Source organism: Propithecus coquereli, unplaced genomic scaffold (assembly GCF_000956105.1).
Source record: "Propithecus coquereli isolate 6110/MARCELLA unplaced genomic scaffold, Pcoq_1.0 Scaffold124, whole genome shotgun sequence".
In the NCBI taxonomy this organism is placed as follows: Eukaryota; Metazoa; Chordata; class Mammalia; order Primates; family Indriidae; genus Propithecus; species Propithecus coquereli.
This window is the reverse complement of record NW_012136525.1, coordinates 3,194,155-3,211,075: the sequence shown is the minus strand read 5'-3', so window position 1 is coordinate 3,211,075 and position 16,921 is coordinate 3,194,155. Positions and strand designations below refer to the sequence as shown.

The 16,921-nt window shown below is 54.5% G+C and overlaps 1 protein-coding gene across 1 annotated transcript in view; it reads left to right on the top strand.

Annotated features, from left to right (window-relative positions):
* The first annotated feature begins 263 nt into the window (after window positions 1-263).
* Window positions 264-16,921, top strand: part of CD9 (CD9 molecule) — a 32,435-nt gene continuing 15,777 nt past the window's right edge. Inside the window, exons 1-2 of the mRNA XM_012637880.1 lie at window positions 264-526; window positions 808-990. Of these exons, the coding sequence (XP_012493334.1) occupies window positions 925-990 (66 nt within the window). The 5' untranslated portion in view covers window positions 264-526; window positions 808-924. The remainder of the gene's footprint in view (window positions 527-807; window positions 991-16,921) is intronic.

The following is a 16,921-nucleotide window of genomic DNA, read 5'->3' as shown; positions in this document are numbered from 1 at the left end:
GCAAGATGAGGAATTTCAACTGAGGTCATTGAATGTGGGGAGCTACAGAAAGTTCTTGAGCTGAGGAGAGACACTCAGACATTCCAGAGACACAGGAATGAGGGTGGGGTGGAGGAGTACAAGACTGGGCTACAAACCCTCTCTTCCCCTCTGGGGCATCCACACAGCAAGTCCAGGAAGCGCTTAGGGACTGTCCAACCCTCAGCCATATTACCGATTCGGTGATCGGTATTCGATAATTACTTCCAAAAGCCGTTGATCTGTTTTCCCATGCAGACTGCAAGTTTCTCCCTACTCCACACGATGTGCCAACTGAGAGTGTGTTCAATGAGTCAAGGCCTGCAAGGAGACGCCCACGGGAGAAATAAAGCCCGGCAGCTTCCCTTCAAATCCGGGTCAGGGCAGAAGGAGCCCCCATTCTGGCAGCCGGCCTTGGGTAAGGCCTTTAGCCAGACGACCTGGGGAGGGTCTCCCAAAGTAAAGGGCCTGGGCCGGACGCCCAGATTCAACAAGGGAGAACCGGAAGGTAAAAGTGGCAAGGGGTGAGGCCTGGAAAGACCCCAGGACTGCTGGGAAGAAAAAGGGAGGAAGGAGGAGGACGACGATTAGGGAGCAGGGGCAACTCGGTGGGGACTGCACTGAGCGGGAGGAAGGCGGGCACAGAAGCGGGAGCGGCTCCGCGGGGCTCGGAACCTGGGCGGGGGCGGGGCAGGTGGGGCCGGGAGGCGTGGTCGGCGGGGGTCGGCTTTTCTCCGCACATGCGCACCGCGGCCGGCCGCGCACCGTAAGGAGTGGCACTTTTAAAAGTGCAGCCGGAGGCCAACCCGCAGCTACCAGCACCTCTGTCCTGCGCCGGGTCCCGCCCGTCCCAGCCGCGCGCCCCGGTCCTGCACCACTCCGGCCCAGGCCAGTCTAGCCCGCACCATGCCGGTCAAAGGAGGCACCAAGTGCATCAAATACTTGCTGTTCGGATTTAACTTCATCTTCTGGGTGAGTGAGTGCGCGACTCCCACGCGCTCTTCTCCGGGACCACCTGTTCCCGGGCCCCAGCGGCTGTCCGCGGCCCGGGGTGCCACGGCGCCCCGGGGGTGCCGGCAGCTGGCACTGCCCGCACCGGGCAGGCTCTGGGCGGGAAGAGAAAGGGCGCTGCGCCTGCCAGCTGGCTCCTCGGCTGGGTCCGGAGTCGGGCGGGACAGGCACATTCGGGTGGGGCTCATCCGAAGCCAAGCCAGCGGGGGAGGCGGGGGCCCTAGTGAGCTTGGGCGTATAGACTGGCCCCGGCCCCCTCCCTCGCTGAGAATTCGAGGTGGGCTTTGTGTCTGCTCCCACCCCAAGCCTCTCCGAGTGCCAGAGGGACAGGCAACAGGGAGTAGTGGAGCACCCCTCTTCTGGGAACGCAAGGCCCTGGCCAGGGAGGACCGTGGCAGGCAGCGCAGTTCGTGACCGGGGCGGGCTCTCCCAAGTGGTAGGGGCCGCGAGCGGGGAGGATGCGGACGCTCTAAAGGACTCGGTGGCTCAGGGAGAACCCAGCCAAGAGCCGTTCTCACTTTTACACTGGAGAGAAAGGGGTGCGCAGCGGGCCTGCGTGGGCCCCCGGGACCTAGTCCCCGAGTGAGAGTAGGGGACCCCTCCACCCTGGAGGAGGAACCTTGCAGGCCCCCATATCCTCAGACTTTGATTCTGAGCCACCCTGAGAAAGTGTGAGCTCCCTCCAAGCTACCTGAAAGACTAGCTTGTCCTGATTTTTTTTCAAGGGTGATAAGTATCTCGCTGGAGAGAAGTCTGGGAGAGCTGGGGAAGGAAGGAGGAGCAGATGCCTATCAGCGCCTCTAGTGGGATGGGTCCTGTGTTTGTGCATTTCCCGGAGAGATCAGGTGCAGAGCGGGCTGCCAGCCCAGGAGGGCCTCCAGCATTGCTCCCTCCCCGCCAGGCCCCCCAACTGCAAGCAAGGCGGGGCACAGAGAGTGGACACTAACCTGGAGAGATCAGCAGGTCCCGGAGCACCAGGGACACCTGCTGCTGGCCACACATTAGCCTCTCTTCGAATGGGAAGGCCCAGAGAGGCAACAGAAAAGCAGAGTGTCCACTCCACACCTTCCCTTGAAGGATTAAGGGACCACCCAGGGACAGAAGCGAGGAGTAGGGGACCTTTAGGTCCTGATTCTGAGGGCCACATTCCCTGCACACAGATGACAATATTTGCCCTTCCGCAGACAGGAAAGGGTTTGGAAAGGCGGTCCCTGTACCACTCTCAAGAGAGATGGCAGTAGAAAAAAGTGTGTGCCACCAGGGGCTTGTAACCAAAAAATGTACTTATTCCCCTGGAGCTGGTCATTGAGGTCTCTGTGAACCTCAGGGCCAATCTAAGATTTACTCCTCTCCCCAGAGCTGAAGGGTGGTAGGACAGTTCTTCCAGCCTACAGAGACTGACCTGCCCTTGCGTGAGTCATCATACCCAGCACACACCCTAGTGAGGACAGCATAAGATGTGCCCGTGCCCAACCCTTGATCTGCTTTAGGAAGACCCTGCCTGCAGTGGGCACCCCCTCCTCCTGCTGTTCCCACCAGCCCCAACAGCCGGCCAGCTGCCAGGCTGAGCTTCCTCCTCTCTCCAATCCCTGGCACCAGAAAGGAATGTTGGAAGGCAGCTGGCCCAGCCCCACCCCACCCTTGTCCTTTGGGGAGTTCTCCTCTCCTGTCTCCAGCACACTCTCTCCTCTGCCGGTCTGTTGGTTAGTCCTCAGCCGTCTGCCTAGAGTGCATCAGGGTTTGGGGCTGGAGTTAACCGCAGACTGCCACAGTGTGCCTCCATGTCCCCATCTGTCCTGTGGCATGTGCGGGAGGGTAATGGGAGGCTCCCAGGGTCGCCCAGTATCTCCTCAGTCTCTTGCCTGCTGGCCTGCAATCTGTCCACACTATCTGCAGCCTGCCACCCCGCTGGGATTCAGAGCTCCCCTGCCTGGGTTAGGTGCTGCTGGTTGGCTCTGTGGTCTGAAATAGAAATCACTTACTCTGGGAGTGTTTGGGTTTAGAATTGGACATGACTTTAGAGAGTCCAGCCCTCTTATTCACAGGCAGCAGAGAACCGAGACAGGGGTTGATTGGCCCAGGATCACAGAGACCGAGCCAATACTATAACCAGTGGGTCCCTTACTTTTCATTGTGTCCTCTTCTGTCTCTGTGACGGGCAGGGAGGTGGGCAGTAGCTATGTTTTCCTGAACTAATAATCACTGTTCATCCGTCCTGTGTCGGGGTCCCTCTGGAGACAAAGCTCTCATCCCCTAGGAGATGATGTAATGGAGGAATACGGCGGTCGGTCCCGTTGTGCAGTCTGCAGAGCCCTTTTTCCAACTGCCATCATACAGTCAGAGGAGGAAGCATCGTCCCCATTTGACTGATGGTCCGGAAACTAGTCCCCACAGAGGTTAAGTGCCTTATCCAGGATCGTGGGGCAGGGCAGTCTCAGAAGTCAGTTGCCCAGGTGGGTTTGGCTAGCTGGATGGGAATGGAGGAAGGCTGGGATGAAGCTCCAAAAACCACTCTCTTAAGGGAACTGCTTGGAGTGTGCTGTCACCACTTTCCTTTCTCAAGCCCAGGAATTTATAAACTTGGCATTTGGGACCTGATGTGGGCCTTGTAACGCGGGAGTTGTGAGGCCAGGGGCCGCCAGCGCCTCATGTACACGGGGTGCTGAGAGGGGTGTGTGGCAGGGATCCAGAGAGGCCAGCCTAGTGGCAGTGGGACAGTTGTGGGGGACAGGGAGGGGCTGTGCCTCCTCCTTGGCCTGCTCCCATCCCCGTGGGACACTTGCGACAACTGAGCCTGTGCGGCCTGCCCTTGCCAAGTCGGGCATCCGATGCCCACAGCCAAACCAGCAATCAGTCTGTTCTTCCAACGCCCCCAGAACCAAACCTCCCAGCTCTATTTCGGTTGTTCTGCATTTCCTTCAGACCTCCCTGCCCACCCATCACCAAAAAACCATTGAGAGGGAAAACATCTTCCAGGATGTCGGGGTGGCAGACAACACAAGTATTTCCAGCTGTACAGTGGCGAACCAGGGCTAGGGCCGGGCCAGGAATGTAACTTTCCCCTCCTATCTCCCCAAATCCTAAGCCTGAATGTAGGGACTTTCTGCCCTCTTCCTGGTCAGACAAGGGGAAGAGCTCCTTAGGGCAAAGGGGGGAGAAGTTTGGCTCTACTGAGAGAGCCCAGCCCTCACCCCGCCTCCACTCAGCCCGTTGCTCACTGCCTGTCACCCCATACCCTCCCTTGCTGATGGAAATAGCAGGGGATTTCTCTGTCCCGAGAAATGGTGTCGCCTGGACCTAAGGGAGACTGCTGGGAAACATGGACGGGGACGGGACTGGGAATTTAGAGACCTGGGTGTGAGTCCGGGTCTGCCCCCAGCTGACTCTGAAGCCTTAGGCCAGGTCACTTTTGTGCTCTGGACCTCAGTTTCCTCATCTGTAGAGCCAGTGGGTTGGAGCAAATGGACTCAAAACTCCTTTCAAGCTCAGTCTATGAAAACAACCCCACCCCACCACCCACACAGCCCAGAACAGCACTCAGGGGTTGGAAATGTGTGGCGGATACCAAAGCCTGTCCTCAGAACAGGGCTTCTCTTAACTATTACCTCTGGAGCAAGAACCTGGTTCTCTTTCCTGTCACCTCCGTGTTCCCTCTGCCCACCCTGGGTGGGGTCTCTCTGCCTGGGGGTTCTGTCTGCATTGCCCCTGTACCTTAGCCCTTTGTGGTGGTACGGCTTAGTGGTCAGAGCGCCAGCTCTGGATTTGGTGCCCCCATCACCAGGTGGGGCTGGTGACCACCCCAGGGGTCGCAGCGAGGGTTCAATGGCCACTTGTGCACAGTGCATTTGGCATAGCAGATTGCACTCGATGCATTGTTCTTCACTAGCGGAAAGTAGGTTGAGGCTGTGGGGAGGGTGGGTGCAGTTCCCCAAAAAGTATGGCCATTTAAACGGACTGGCCGGAGCACACCCCAATCTGCACGTCTGCCTCCCCCCTTGCCTCCTCCTCCGTGTCAGTGCCGGCCTCACTCCGCATCAAAACGCTGCCTCCATTGCACAGGTTGCTACTCGTTGGACTGTAGGGAGGCCCCACTTCTGAAATAAACTGCATGGCAGAGAAACCCTAAGGCATCAGGACTCCGGGTCTGGGCGGGGCATGGACAAGTTGGGTGGCGGTGGCAACTGCCCCCCGGCCCTGCCCCAGCTTGCCGCTTCCCCCAGAAGCTGTTTGACTCCAGTGTTGGGGCTGAGCAATAGCTGGGACGGTCACATTAAATGGCTCCACATCTGGCGCCCAGACTGCAAGTTTGGGGAGAGGTGAGTTGAGGCCAGGTGTCTGCATCTGCTAAGGAAAATGGGATATCACCCAGAATCTTCCTGGTCTCTCCCCAGCCCCTCAAGGGTTGTCAGCAACAAAGACCCGGACTCCTGATCTCACACACACACACACACACACACACACACACACACACACACACACACTGCCCTTTTCTTCAGCTCTTTTGTGCTCAAAGGAAGCGGCAGCCGTTTCAGGCCCGAATTTGGCAGTGTTTTGATAAGCAGCCTTACCGAGGGCCTGGCCAGAGCTCTGGGTCTAAGTGAGCCTTCTGTGGCCTCTGCTCAGAAACTCGCCTCTTTCACCTTCCTTTGGGAGGAGTGGTGGGTGGGCATCTCCCCTCCTGCACACACAGCTGTGTGTGTCCTGTGTTTGTTTTGTCTGTCTGGTCTCCCATTCTGTTCAATTTGACGAGGAGGCATGGCTTTTGGAATTGGTTGCACGGTTTGGATTGGAACTTAATTATACCTTGGATTTACAAAAGCACTTTTTTGTCTAAAGAATACAAACCCCCACGGTTCCCGCCTGGGCACGTCGGCCGTGAGGGCAGGGCCTGAGCTCTCCAGGTTGCCGCGGCTTCGGCTTCTGTAGTCCTGTTGCTGCCTCGCTGGCGGCGTGTGCGAGTGGACCTGCGTCGTGTTGAGTGGGGAAAGGAGAGGGGGGAAGAGCTACGTGTGTGTGCTCAGTGCTCCTCCCTCCCCAGGCTGGGGTCGGGGGACTGTATTTGGACCTGCCGCAGGTCTTCTCCACCACAGCCGCACAGAAACAGGCTTTACCTCCTACATACAGACAAGCAGTGACTTCGTTGTGCCAGGGTTGACGATCTGGGTAAGAGCCGGTCAGACCTGTGCCCTCAACTAGCAGGAGAAATGCTTTGCAATTAGGAAATTCAGGCGACAAAAAGAGCTAATTTTTATACTCCTCTTAAATTTATGTTTTTGAGGTCTGACTGCAGATCACTTGCCTGTTTTATTCCATGGAAAAAGTCATGCAGGTCCAAGGGACATTTTCATTTTCCATCAAGCGATGGCATGCAGCTGTAGAAAGCAACATCCTGTCCCCAGATGAGATAATTTTATAATAATTACATCCATCTGGTAATTTTCTCCACCCCCCCCCACCAAATTATACTTAGTTGTGCATAGTTTTTAAGTACTGTATGTTGTCATCCTTGACTAGTAGATCTTAACCTTTTTAGGGAATTCCGTTAAATCAGTGGGACCTGCGTCCAGAAAAACATTATGTCTTTTTTTGCTTTTCCTCTGGAGGTCCATAGACCTCAGGTTATGAGTGCCCCATGTGGGTTTTTCTCCCTCAGTGTCTAGGCACCCCTTGCCCTGTCCTGAGCCCCGTGCTTCTGCCGGAAGAAACAGGTTGACTCACTGCTTTCCAGGAGTTGCGTGGAGGAATCACCGGGGACTTTGCAAAAGACGTTAGAAAACCTGAATTCCCGTGATGACCGTGAGGAGCCCAGGCTGGAGAGCTGGCCTCCCCTCCCATCCCCACCCTGACTCCCGGCTTAATCATTGCCCAAAGAGTGGTTTTGACTCTCCATTAATTTAATGAGTGTTCTCTATTTCTAGTCCACATAAAAAATGCAACTTTATGAGCTTCCAGCCAAGTTTGCCCTCCCGGGTTAGGGTTCCCATAGCTTGAGTGATTTGTCTTTGTTGAGGAAGAGCAGAGCTCTTTTTTCTTCTCCTTCTTCCCACCAAATAGAGGCTAGAAGGCTCAGCCCAACCTGCTCTCGTCTTGCCTCTAAAGACTTTCAGAAAGGAGAACTGTTTCCTGAGGGATCATTTGGGGGTTTGGGCTCCTGAGGAGCGAATAAGCAGCCTGGTTAAGTAACAGGGGAAGACAAAGCAGTCCGACTTGGAAAGAGGACCAGATTAATTTGATTCCAGAGAAGGTCACTGAGTAGAGAGGTCTGGGGACTACTGACTTGGAAGAACATCAGAAACCTCGGTTTTAAGAGACCTTCTTGTTTAATCCTCTTGCCACACACAGTGCAGGTGAGCAGACATGGGGGCTCTTGCTGGCTGTGTTAGGAAAGTAACCCTTCAGCTTACCCGGTGCACATCCAAGGTTCCGGTGAACCCCTCTAGGACGTGGGCAGGCCTGTGGCCCATGACTCCTGCCCAGCACCCACTCCACGCTGAGCTGCCGGCCTTAGGAAGCAGTCCCTTGCTTGCACTCCCAGTCTGAGCTGCCCGTTAACATCCAAATGCAGAAACCACACGATACATGGATCACAGGAAAAATCCTTGACTAGGGTTTAAAATACCATAGAGTTAACTGGACAGTTTTACTAAATTCAAAACAGATTCCTATAGCATTTTTGTTTTAATTTCTTTTAAACCTACATTGATTGAATCTATAGCATGATAATACAGTGTTATTAAAACTCTAAAAGATCAGCAAACTCATGCTTATTTGTGAGCTCACCATTGCTTTTCAAGTCAGTAAAGGTTTGGTCTTTGAATCCAAATCACCTCTCCCCTTCTAGGTGAGCAGTTGCATGGCGCCAGTTTGCATGCCTACCTCAGATCACACCCCAGCTCTGCCGGGTGTTCGTGGGGGCCATCCACACCTCCCTCTGTGGCCCCGCTCCTCGGGAGGAATGTGCACCCCAGAGACAGGAGGCCCTTCCCACTAAGACGTGTCCCCCTGCTCTCCCTAGCGCAGTGTGAACACCTTCTTTCTTGTGACATGGGGCTGTAGATTTAAATCTATTACTATTAAGCTCCAATGTTTTAAAGCTTCCTTTTTACAAGCCTGGGAAAATTTCCCCATACTCTACTTTCCTCTACTCAAATCAGATTGTAGTCCCGACTTCCTAAGACAGACAACCCTTATAGACCAAGAAGACTCATTTCAAATAAAAATTAGATTCTCCTCCAGTGCTGGGGAGGGACACTCAGGCCTTCTTTGTAGCAGGAAGCTGGCATCATCCTCACATTGCAGGTGCCCCCAGGAAGCTGGGTGTGTCTCGAGAGCTTGTGCCCAGGGCTATAACACAGAGGCCTGTGCTGATGCCGCATTGTTCGCTTTGCCCGTGCTGACAGGATGGCACCGTGGGAAAGGGCAGAGGCTCTGAGTCTCCCTCTGGGGCCCTTTCTATAGGGGATGCAAGGACAATGGTCACGTGGTGGGCTGCAGTCTGTCTGCAGGCGCGGTGGCCAGTGGGCAGCTGCAGTGGTAGTCAAGCCTGAGTGAGAACAGAACATGCCAAGTGGCCCGGGGGGGTCTGTTTCCCAGAGCTCTGCTTGTGTCTGCTGGGACTTTCTGACAGGGACCAAGGGTGTGGCCAGAGCTCTCAGGCCACAGGCCAGTGAGAAGAAGCACCAGCTCTTTTTCCGGACTCTGTCCATTGAGAGCCCCCCCTGAGAGAGGCCGGGTTCAGGTGGCACCTTCAGCCCAGGTGGCCAGTGCAGGTGCCTTCCTGTCAGGGAGGAGGTGGGCGTCTGCAAGCCACCCTCCTTCCCTTGCAGGTGGGCTCTCCTGGGGACTTTGAGGATAGAAGATACCACTTTTGAAATGGGATCGGATAAGGCTAGAAGGGAGCAAGGGCAAAAGGCAGAAATTCTGGCTCTGGAATAAAAGAAACGGATCAAAAAGACAAGCAATTTAACAAAATGAGAGTCTGGGCTTTGCAGTCAGATGGGTCTGGGTTCCAGTTCTAGCTCTGCCACTTATTTGCCGTGTGGTCGGGCCTGCTGTGAAAATTAAATACGGGTGAAGTGCTTAGCAGGGGCTGTGGGGCATAGATAGCAAATATTCGAGTGCTTGCTTCTGATACTTAGAGACCTAAAATGAAGGTGGAGATCCTGGCAGAGGGGTAGGACAGGTGACAGGTTAGATACAGAAGTTTAGGGACCTTGGCCCCCCACCCCTTGCTGGCTTGGGGCTCGGAATGTCCCACACTAGGGGAGGAAGGCCACCGAGCCGCCAATGCCAGGAGTGCCTTTTGCCAACACTCCAGTCCACACGCCACATGGCATTGCCTGAACGCTGTAAAAGGAGGGACATCTCCCACCACCCAGGGCCATGCCGCACACGGTAACCAGCTCCACAGATGGGACAAGAGCTAGCTGCAGCAAGTGGCTAAAGTGTGTAAGCAGGAGTTGTGTGCATCATCGCCAGACATCTCAGTGAGGCAAACACGATGGAAAACAAATGGGTGGTATTCTGGAATTTAAAGCAAAACATCCCCAAAACAATCCCCCACATCAGATGATTTTGGTTAAGATCAGAATGCCTGCTTTCAGTGGAAAAGGGATTTATGGGCTGGCTGGTGTATGCTCCGCGTCTGGCAAGCAGGGAGTGGAAACTTGAAATGAGATTTCTTGTTTAGAAAGGTTACCTCGGGCAGGGCCCTCCCTCCCAGTCAGCCCCGACATCCCAACTCCGGCGCACCGTGGCAGCCGAAGCTACTCCTAAGGCAGAGTCAAGGCTCTGGGTTTTAAATGATGCCGACTTGTCCCTGGATGGGAGGATTGCACAACTCTTGAACTTGTTCAGACCAAGTGGCCACCTAATCTCCATAAAGGCATGCTGACGAAAAGCTTACACAGCCTTCACTCTCTGCCACACCCCAGAGAGGAGACCAAGCTATCTCCCTTCTACCAGGGACGAGACAGGAGCGCAGTAGCTGATCTCTGTGTGGCCCGTGCTGTGCTGTGCACGTTACGGAGGGAGAGTGCTGACAGCTGGGCCGCTTGTTCCTGCTCTGTGACCATGGGCAGTCGCTTTACCTCTCTGAGCCTGTTTCCTCACCGCTCACTGGGGTGGTCCTAACCAGCTCTCAGGGTGTAAGGCAACCCTCTAGGAAACAAAGGGGATGGCAGGGCCTTCCGGTATAACTCCAGTCTCCCACTGTCCCTCTTCTCCCTGGGAACCTCCCATGCGTTGCACTGCTGCTCTTGCAGGGAGTGTGGCCCGTAAAGTAATGCCCCGTGCCAGCCAGAGGCCAGGCTCGAACATTTAAACACAGTCACCCAGAAGTGCCAGGCATATAGCAAGGTAGTGGCACCCACAGGCTATAGCTGTCTCGGGCACCTTCGCTGGTCCACTCAGGAGCCCCCCAGGGACACTAGAACCCCCAGAAGGGAGGCCACAAGGTCAGCAGGCAGGCTAAGCGTGTGCCTAGGGCAGCAGCAACGCAGGTAAGCCTGAGGAGTCAGGGGAAATACCCACTTTTTTGAATTTCTTTATATTTATTTTACAATTATGATTTTTTTATGTTGAATTATGTGGGTGGAGAGGTAGGTCCCGTGATCTTCTCAGTGTCTAGGGCACTAAATGGCCACAAGAGGCCGAAATCGGCTTCTTCGAGGACCTGGCTTCCCTGGGTGGCTGGGGTTTGCTGTGGACCACACTGGCCCCGCCACACCTGCCCCTGTTGCTTATACCACGCAGCCTTAGCAGCAGGGGCCATCTATGACCCCGGGCAATTGGTGGGGGTGGAGGAGGGCCGGACTTGGCTTGATGGAAACACAGGTTCCTGGGGAGGGGCAGCTTCACTTTCCTTATCTGCATAATGGAGGTAATAATACAACCAACGTCTTAGGCTGTTCTGAGGAGTAATGGGATGTTTAATGTAAAGCTATAACCATGGGCCTGACTCACCGTGAGAGCTCACGTGTTAGCTTCTGCGGCTGTTGCTGTAGTTACTACCTCTGCTGAAAGTTTTTCAGATACCGAGGTTGTGTAAACATCTGTATTCATCCGTGTCCTGTTGTTTCAGTTCTGTGAAACCACGTCACACTGGATCACTTGAAGTTGAAATTTTACCTCTAGCTTTCCTCGTTCTCAGAACATGAATTGCAGGACTTATCTTTCTACTGTCTATAAAATACTCATTTCTGAGACTTCCCCAGTTTGGGGACAGGGGACAAGGAGAGCTTCGCAGTTTTGCACCGTACTGGAAATGCCCCGTGAGGATACCACCACTGGCAGAGGGTCCCCTTGTGGGGCTTAACTGGAAATTTAATTTACAATAAAATTGGAAGGAAAAGTCTACTTTGCGTGCAGAACAAGAAGGGTGGTCTCAGCACCTCTCCTTCAGTTCACTCCTATGCCTCCCAAAAGGGGCTGAGTCCTCTAATCTAGAACTTTCTGGACACCTAGAACACCCAGAACCAGGTCCCAGAGAGTGGCAGAGCCAAAGTCTCATTGCTTGTGTGGACACTGGGCTAGACCATGAGAGGAGGTAGAGCTGGCCCTGAGGGAGCATTTTCCCTGGGACCACCACCCCTCCAGCCTCACCAGAGGGAAGAGAGAGAACAAACCCAAGGGGGAAGTTAGTGGTCAGTTCCCTCCCTGCCTCCCTCCTTCTTGGCCCTCACCGAGGCTGGGGTTGACACCCTGAATCTGAAGCATCAGTCGTCAAGCCATAGCAGGCAGGGGAATCCTTGTCACCAGGGTAACGTTTAAGTCAGAGCGTTTTGCCAAATTCAGCATGTCCAAGCCACCCTCCTGTCGCCCAAGAAAAGTTCTTAGGGGTTCCCATCCTGCTCGTTCACCAGCTGGGCGGTGAGGAAGCACAGTGCATGGAGAAGCATAGCTACGAGCTGTCTATGTGCACCTGGTTCTGTTTGAGCTGCCTCTCACTGGCTGTGTCTTTTTGAGTGAGTCGTTCAACATCTCCGAGGCTGATTTATCTATAAAATAAGGGCGATACAAGGATTCAATGTGAGACTGTACATAAACCGCCCCGTATAATGTGTGGGACGCGGGGGTCCTCATAGCCAGTAACTGCTACTACACGCGTGACTAAAGTCCTGTCGTGGCTGTTATTTCTTTTCCCTTCCCCAGCCTCTGGAGGAGTTGCTAATGGACAGAAAAGCCTGCCAGAAGTCAAGTCAGCACTAAAGCTAGATAACCTACAACATGACCATCAGCCTCTGAATGTATTTTTTTTATTGTTTTTTCTAGAGTTTGGGTGGTTTAAGGAAAAGGTCCCCCCTCGGACATAAGAGCCTGGTCTAGGAGCACGGTGGGCTGCAGAAGGGGGGGGAGTTTTTGCGCAAACTGCCTGCCACAGGCTGTGGGAGCCTGTCATGTGGGAGCCCCACTGAGTCACGAGGGCCTGTTGCCGGAGGAAGGCTCAGAGGAGGGCCCGGGTGATGGATGTGCCTTTGGGAGCCAAATGCAGGTTCCAACTTGAGCTGTTTACTACGACTTCCTGGCTCAGCGGGTTCACGGGGAATTGTCCAGCCAGTGTCTCTCCCTTCTTACCTCTCACTTCCTTCCCACTTACCTCTCTCTGTGTCCTCATCCTGAGCTGTCATCATGCAGCAGTTCCAAGGGGGTCCCGGGTGCACACTGCATGATTTCACGGCGCTGGTCAGAGCATTTGAGCCCCAGCTCTCCAGGCCTTAGTGTAAAGTGGGAGGGCCAAACTCTGCCCCTTCGTCGGGCTGAGGCTGTGAGCTCTGCCTTGCTTAGACAAGGAACCGCGGGTTCAGAGAAAGCTCACACCTCTGTCCATGGCCTCATGCTTTTCGGCACTGGCATTTAGAAAGCTGATCTCTGGGTTCAGAACCCCCAGAGAGAGCTTTTCCCTGTCCTTCCTGATTGTTCAGAGTTTAAATGAAGGCCCAGAATAGTGGCTCTTAAGATCTAGACTGGGACTGCAAATTTGCATGTCTGACAGGTTTCCAGGTGCTGCTGTGGTGGTGGGTGGCTGGCGAGGGCGGTAGTGTCACACTTTGAGAACCTCTGGCCTGGGGAAGGGTTACAGGGGTTGTCTTTGATGAAACAAATTTCTGAAGATTCGAGCACGGCCTTAGGACAGTAGCTGGGTAGAAGCCCCAAGGGCAGAAGTTGTCTGGAGAGGAGACGGCCCCAGGCTGTGCCTGCCCAGGTCCCCGGGGTGCTCATACTCCGAGGGGGGGCTTATGTTCTCTAGGGCTGTGATCTCTGGGGCTTTCCACCTCCGCTCTAGTAAAACCGAAGTTAGTAATATGCCCTTGTTGCTATCTTGAAATTCTGCCATGAGCTAGTAGTTCACTTGTGGTCCTTAAGGAGAGCAAGTCATGGCAGTTTTTTCTGCTGATTAGAATGGAGTTCGGTTTTCTTGTTGATGTTGCTCTAGTCTGCCCAAGTGGCTTTGCCCTTCCAAAGACAGTGGCTCCAGCCCTAATTTGGAGGTGGGGGAGGAGGACGCAGGGAGAGGGCTGGAGAAGGCTGCGGGCACCGGATCCTGTCTGTTCTTGCTGGCGCTGGCCGGCCCAGCCTCCTGACAGTGAATCAGCCGTCCAGGCCCGGCATGCAGTGGTGAGCCGAGGTTGCCATGGAGATGGGTGAGGCCCGGAGCCCACAGGTCTGGGTGGCCTGACTTGTTTTTAAATGTTGAAGCCTGTGCGAACATAGAGGGCCTCCCTCCACTCCTGGCTTCGTGAAAGTGTGACTGATGTGTTGGGGTCCGGGAAAAGGTTGGTGGGGGAACCCCGCGTCCTCAGTGTTCTGTCCGTTGCTGACTTCCTGGGTGTGGTGGGCAATTATGCCTGATGGTCTCCCAAGTCTAGTACAAAACAAAAACAAAAACCAGGGCCGATAAGCATCTTACGGAGGAAGGGACTTAAAGAGGTCAAGGTTTCCCTTCCTGCCCAACCCGGGGAAGTCTCTCCCTCTGTTACCTGCTGCTGTGGTAGCTCTTTCTGCAGGGTCCCCTGTCCTGCGGCCTGCCGTCCAAGGAAGGACACAGGCTCCTTCAACCCTCCCCCGTTTGCTTTGGCCGTTCCCTCTGGTCGTAGCGAAGCTCTGGGAGGCAGTTTGTGGGTGTGAGGAGGGTAAATTTATCCATCTCCTCCGCCACACAACCTTCACACAGACTCTCCGAGGCCAGAAAACAGAACCCCAGCGTCCTAGATGACCCCGCTCTCACCTGGCCACCTTCTCAGATCACAGGACACAAACCCACGTCCACAGAATGCCCGCGAATCGCCTGCCCCACTGTCACCTCAGGTCTCTCCCAAGGTTATTGTTATTATTGTTTTTGTTATTGTCCATCTTCTGTTCCCTGCAGAATCTGCTGGTTCTAGCACTGCCATTTCAGGGTGTTTTCCATGCATCACCTCAGTCAAGCCTCAGCTTCAGTCTAGACTGAAGGCAGGGCAGGTGTCAGGCTATGTTTCCTGTAAATGAGGACTCTAAGGTTCAGGGAAGCTGGGGAAAGTGCTCGGTGTCATGGAACTGCCAAGTGGCAGTGCAGAATTAGCACCCGGAGTCTACACCATCACTAGCCCAGTCATCCTCGGCAGAGGTGTGCAGTGAAACTCCTGGGAGCACGCAGACTCCCCTGCGATGGGACTGGGGCAGGTGCGTGTCTAGAATTCTCCCCCAGGCCATTCTGATGCCCACCACATGTAGCACCAGGCACTGGGTAGCACAGCCGTGCAGTTGACAGGTGGCAGCACCAGGGCCTCTTCCTCCTTGCTCACTATTCTTTCTATTTTCCTATTCTTTCTGTTTCCTGCTGAAATTCTTGCAGCATCTTTTGGCCGCGGGCTCAGCAGAGTAACCAAATAGCCGCTGGTTTTCCAGAAGGACAGTGGGAAGTAGGGAAGAAAGCTATCCCTTCTTCCAGGCCTGCTGCACTCACCACCCCCTCCAACCCCTCCCAAAGTGACAGGTGTGGCCGCCTCACAGGGAAACCACAGTGGAGAGTGATCTGTCGTCCACTTACTGGGCTTTCTAAGACGGGTAGAAGAAGCGTTACAAATATTTTGTCCTTTTAAAAAACTGTATGGCCAGTCGGGTCGTATTACACAAGAGGGGGCTTGGGGGAAAAGGGCGCCTAGCCCAGTCCAACCACCCAGTCTGTTTGCTGTGAAAGGATTTTTCTTTGAAGTGGGATTTGTGCCATAGGCAAACGTGGTTCCTCCCACCTGAGGGGCGGCCTGGCCTGCGGTGCCCCTACCCGCACACACCCAAACCTCCTTCTTCATTCAGCCAGTTGCTCTTTCCCCCTGTCACCTGCTAACGCCTGCCTGGAGAGTTTCTGTCCGCAGGCCGCTGTGCACACTGCCTCCTCAAGCTCTGCCTGGAACCCGTTCTGCAGACTTGCAAAGGGTCCTCAGAGCAGCCAAGTGCCCCTAAGCTCCATTACACGTAGGGTTTTTTGTTGGTTTTTTTTTTGAGTTTTTTGTTTTTTTAATCCTCTTTTGGAATTAGAAATGTTTCCTTTAACTCCAGGTGTGTTTCAAGTGTGAGATTTCTGAGCCTGTCCCTGCCAAGGACTTGCCGTGTGAGTCACTGAGGTTCTGCCTTTGCGTGGGTGCCCCTGGTGCACTGTGCTCTCAGGGCTGGGTGGTGTGGGAAGAGAGAGGTGACCAGGACACCATTCCCCGTGGGCCGGAATTTGGGGCAGGGCAGGGCTGTCATGTCTCCTGAGGCTGGCATCAGCCCCAGGTGGCCAGCTTACCTGCGTGTTCATCCGAAATTCGAGGGTCTAACCGGACTTCTTTGAGGGATGGGTGCTGGTAGAGTTCAAATTAAGAGTGAGGACAGCAAGGCGTGGACTTTTCATAAATGTTGTTTTTCAAAAGACTGTGTAAGGATTTGCCCGTAAATCGTGCATTCGTCACATACAGAAAGGGGAATCTTTGTCATCCACCAGATACGCCCTGAACAGCCGTCGTGGGTCTTCCTCAGTGTTTTCTCTGGCAAGTAGTGTTCCGTGTGGTTTCTGACGCCAGTGAGACGCTGGAAGGTGGAGCCCGGTGAAAAGCCGGCGGGAAAGGAGGCTCGTCCGCGGGGAGAGGACCAGGAGAGAAGTCCAGGGGCTTTCAGAGGTTCTCTTTCATTGAAGTAGTCATTCATTCATTCATTGAAAAGTAATTTACTAACGACGGTTCTGTCCAGAGTGTGCATGGGGCGGGGGAGATACAAGAATGACTCGGAAGTCGCCCTGACCGCAAGGAGCCTTTGCCCTGGTGGGATGTGACACAAGCCCCAGCTCAGAGGGAGGGCAGAGTGCGAGGACGCTAAAACGAAGGCAGATGCAGGGGCAGTGGGGGGAATCTGGGTGGGGACGCAGCAGGCCTAGGTGGCCAGACAGCATCTGTGGGAGGGACCTTGCCGGAACAGAGGCGGCGTGCATGAGGCTTGTTTGGGAAACCGAGAGATTCTGTCTAAGGAGCAGAGGAGGAGGAGGCAGGGTTCCATGGTGTCAGCTGCTGCGAGATCTAAAAAACGCCAGAAGCCTTGGGAGTTGGCGCGGCGTCTGCGGCCCTTGAGAGAAACGGCTGCGTTCCTGCGGGAGACCTGAGCAGTGACTGGGTGGTGAGGACGCGGAGGGGGTTCAGAGAAAGCGCAGAGGCACTTGAAGGTGCTACGAGGTTGACCAAGGAGAGGGTTTTGTTTCTGGTTTTGTTCTATTGGGTTTTTAAGAGAGAGAGATCTGCTCATGTGTTGTTGGCAAAGGGCAAGAAGGTGGCAGAGACAGGAAAGAGGTCAGTTCATGGAGAGAGGCCCCGGCTTCTGTGTTGTTTTTATATACCCTTAGTTTTAGACCTGCCAAAAAGTTGCAAAGATAGTCTCGAGCTTCTCT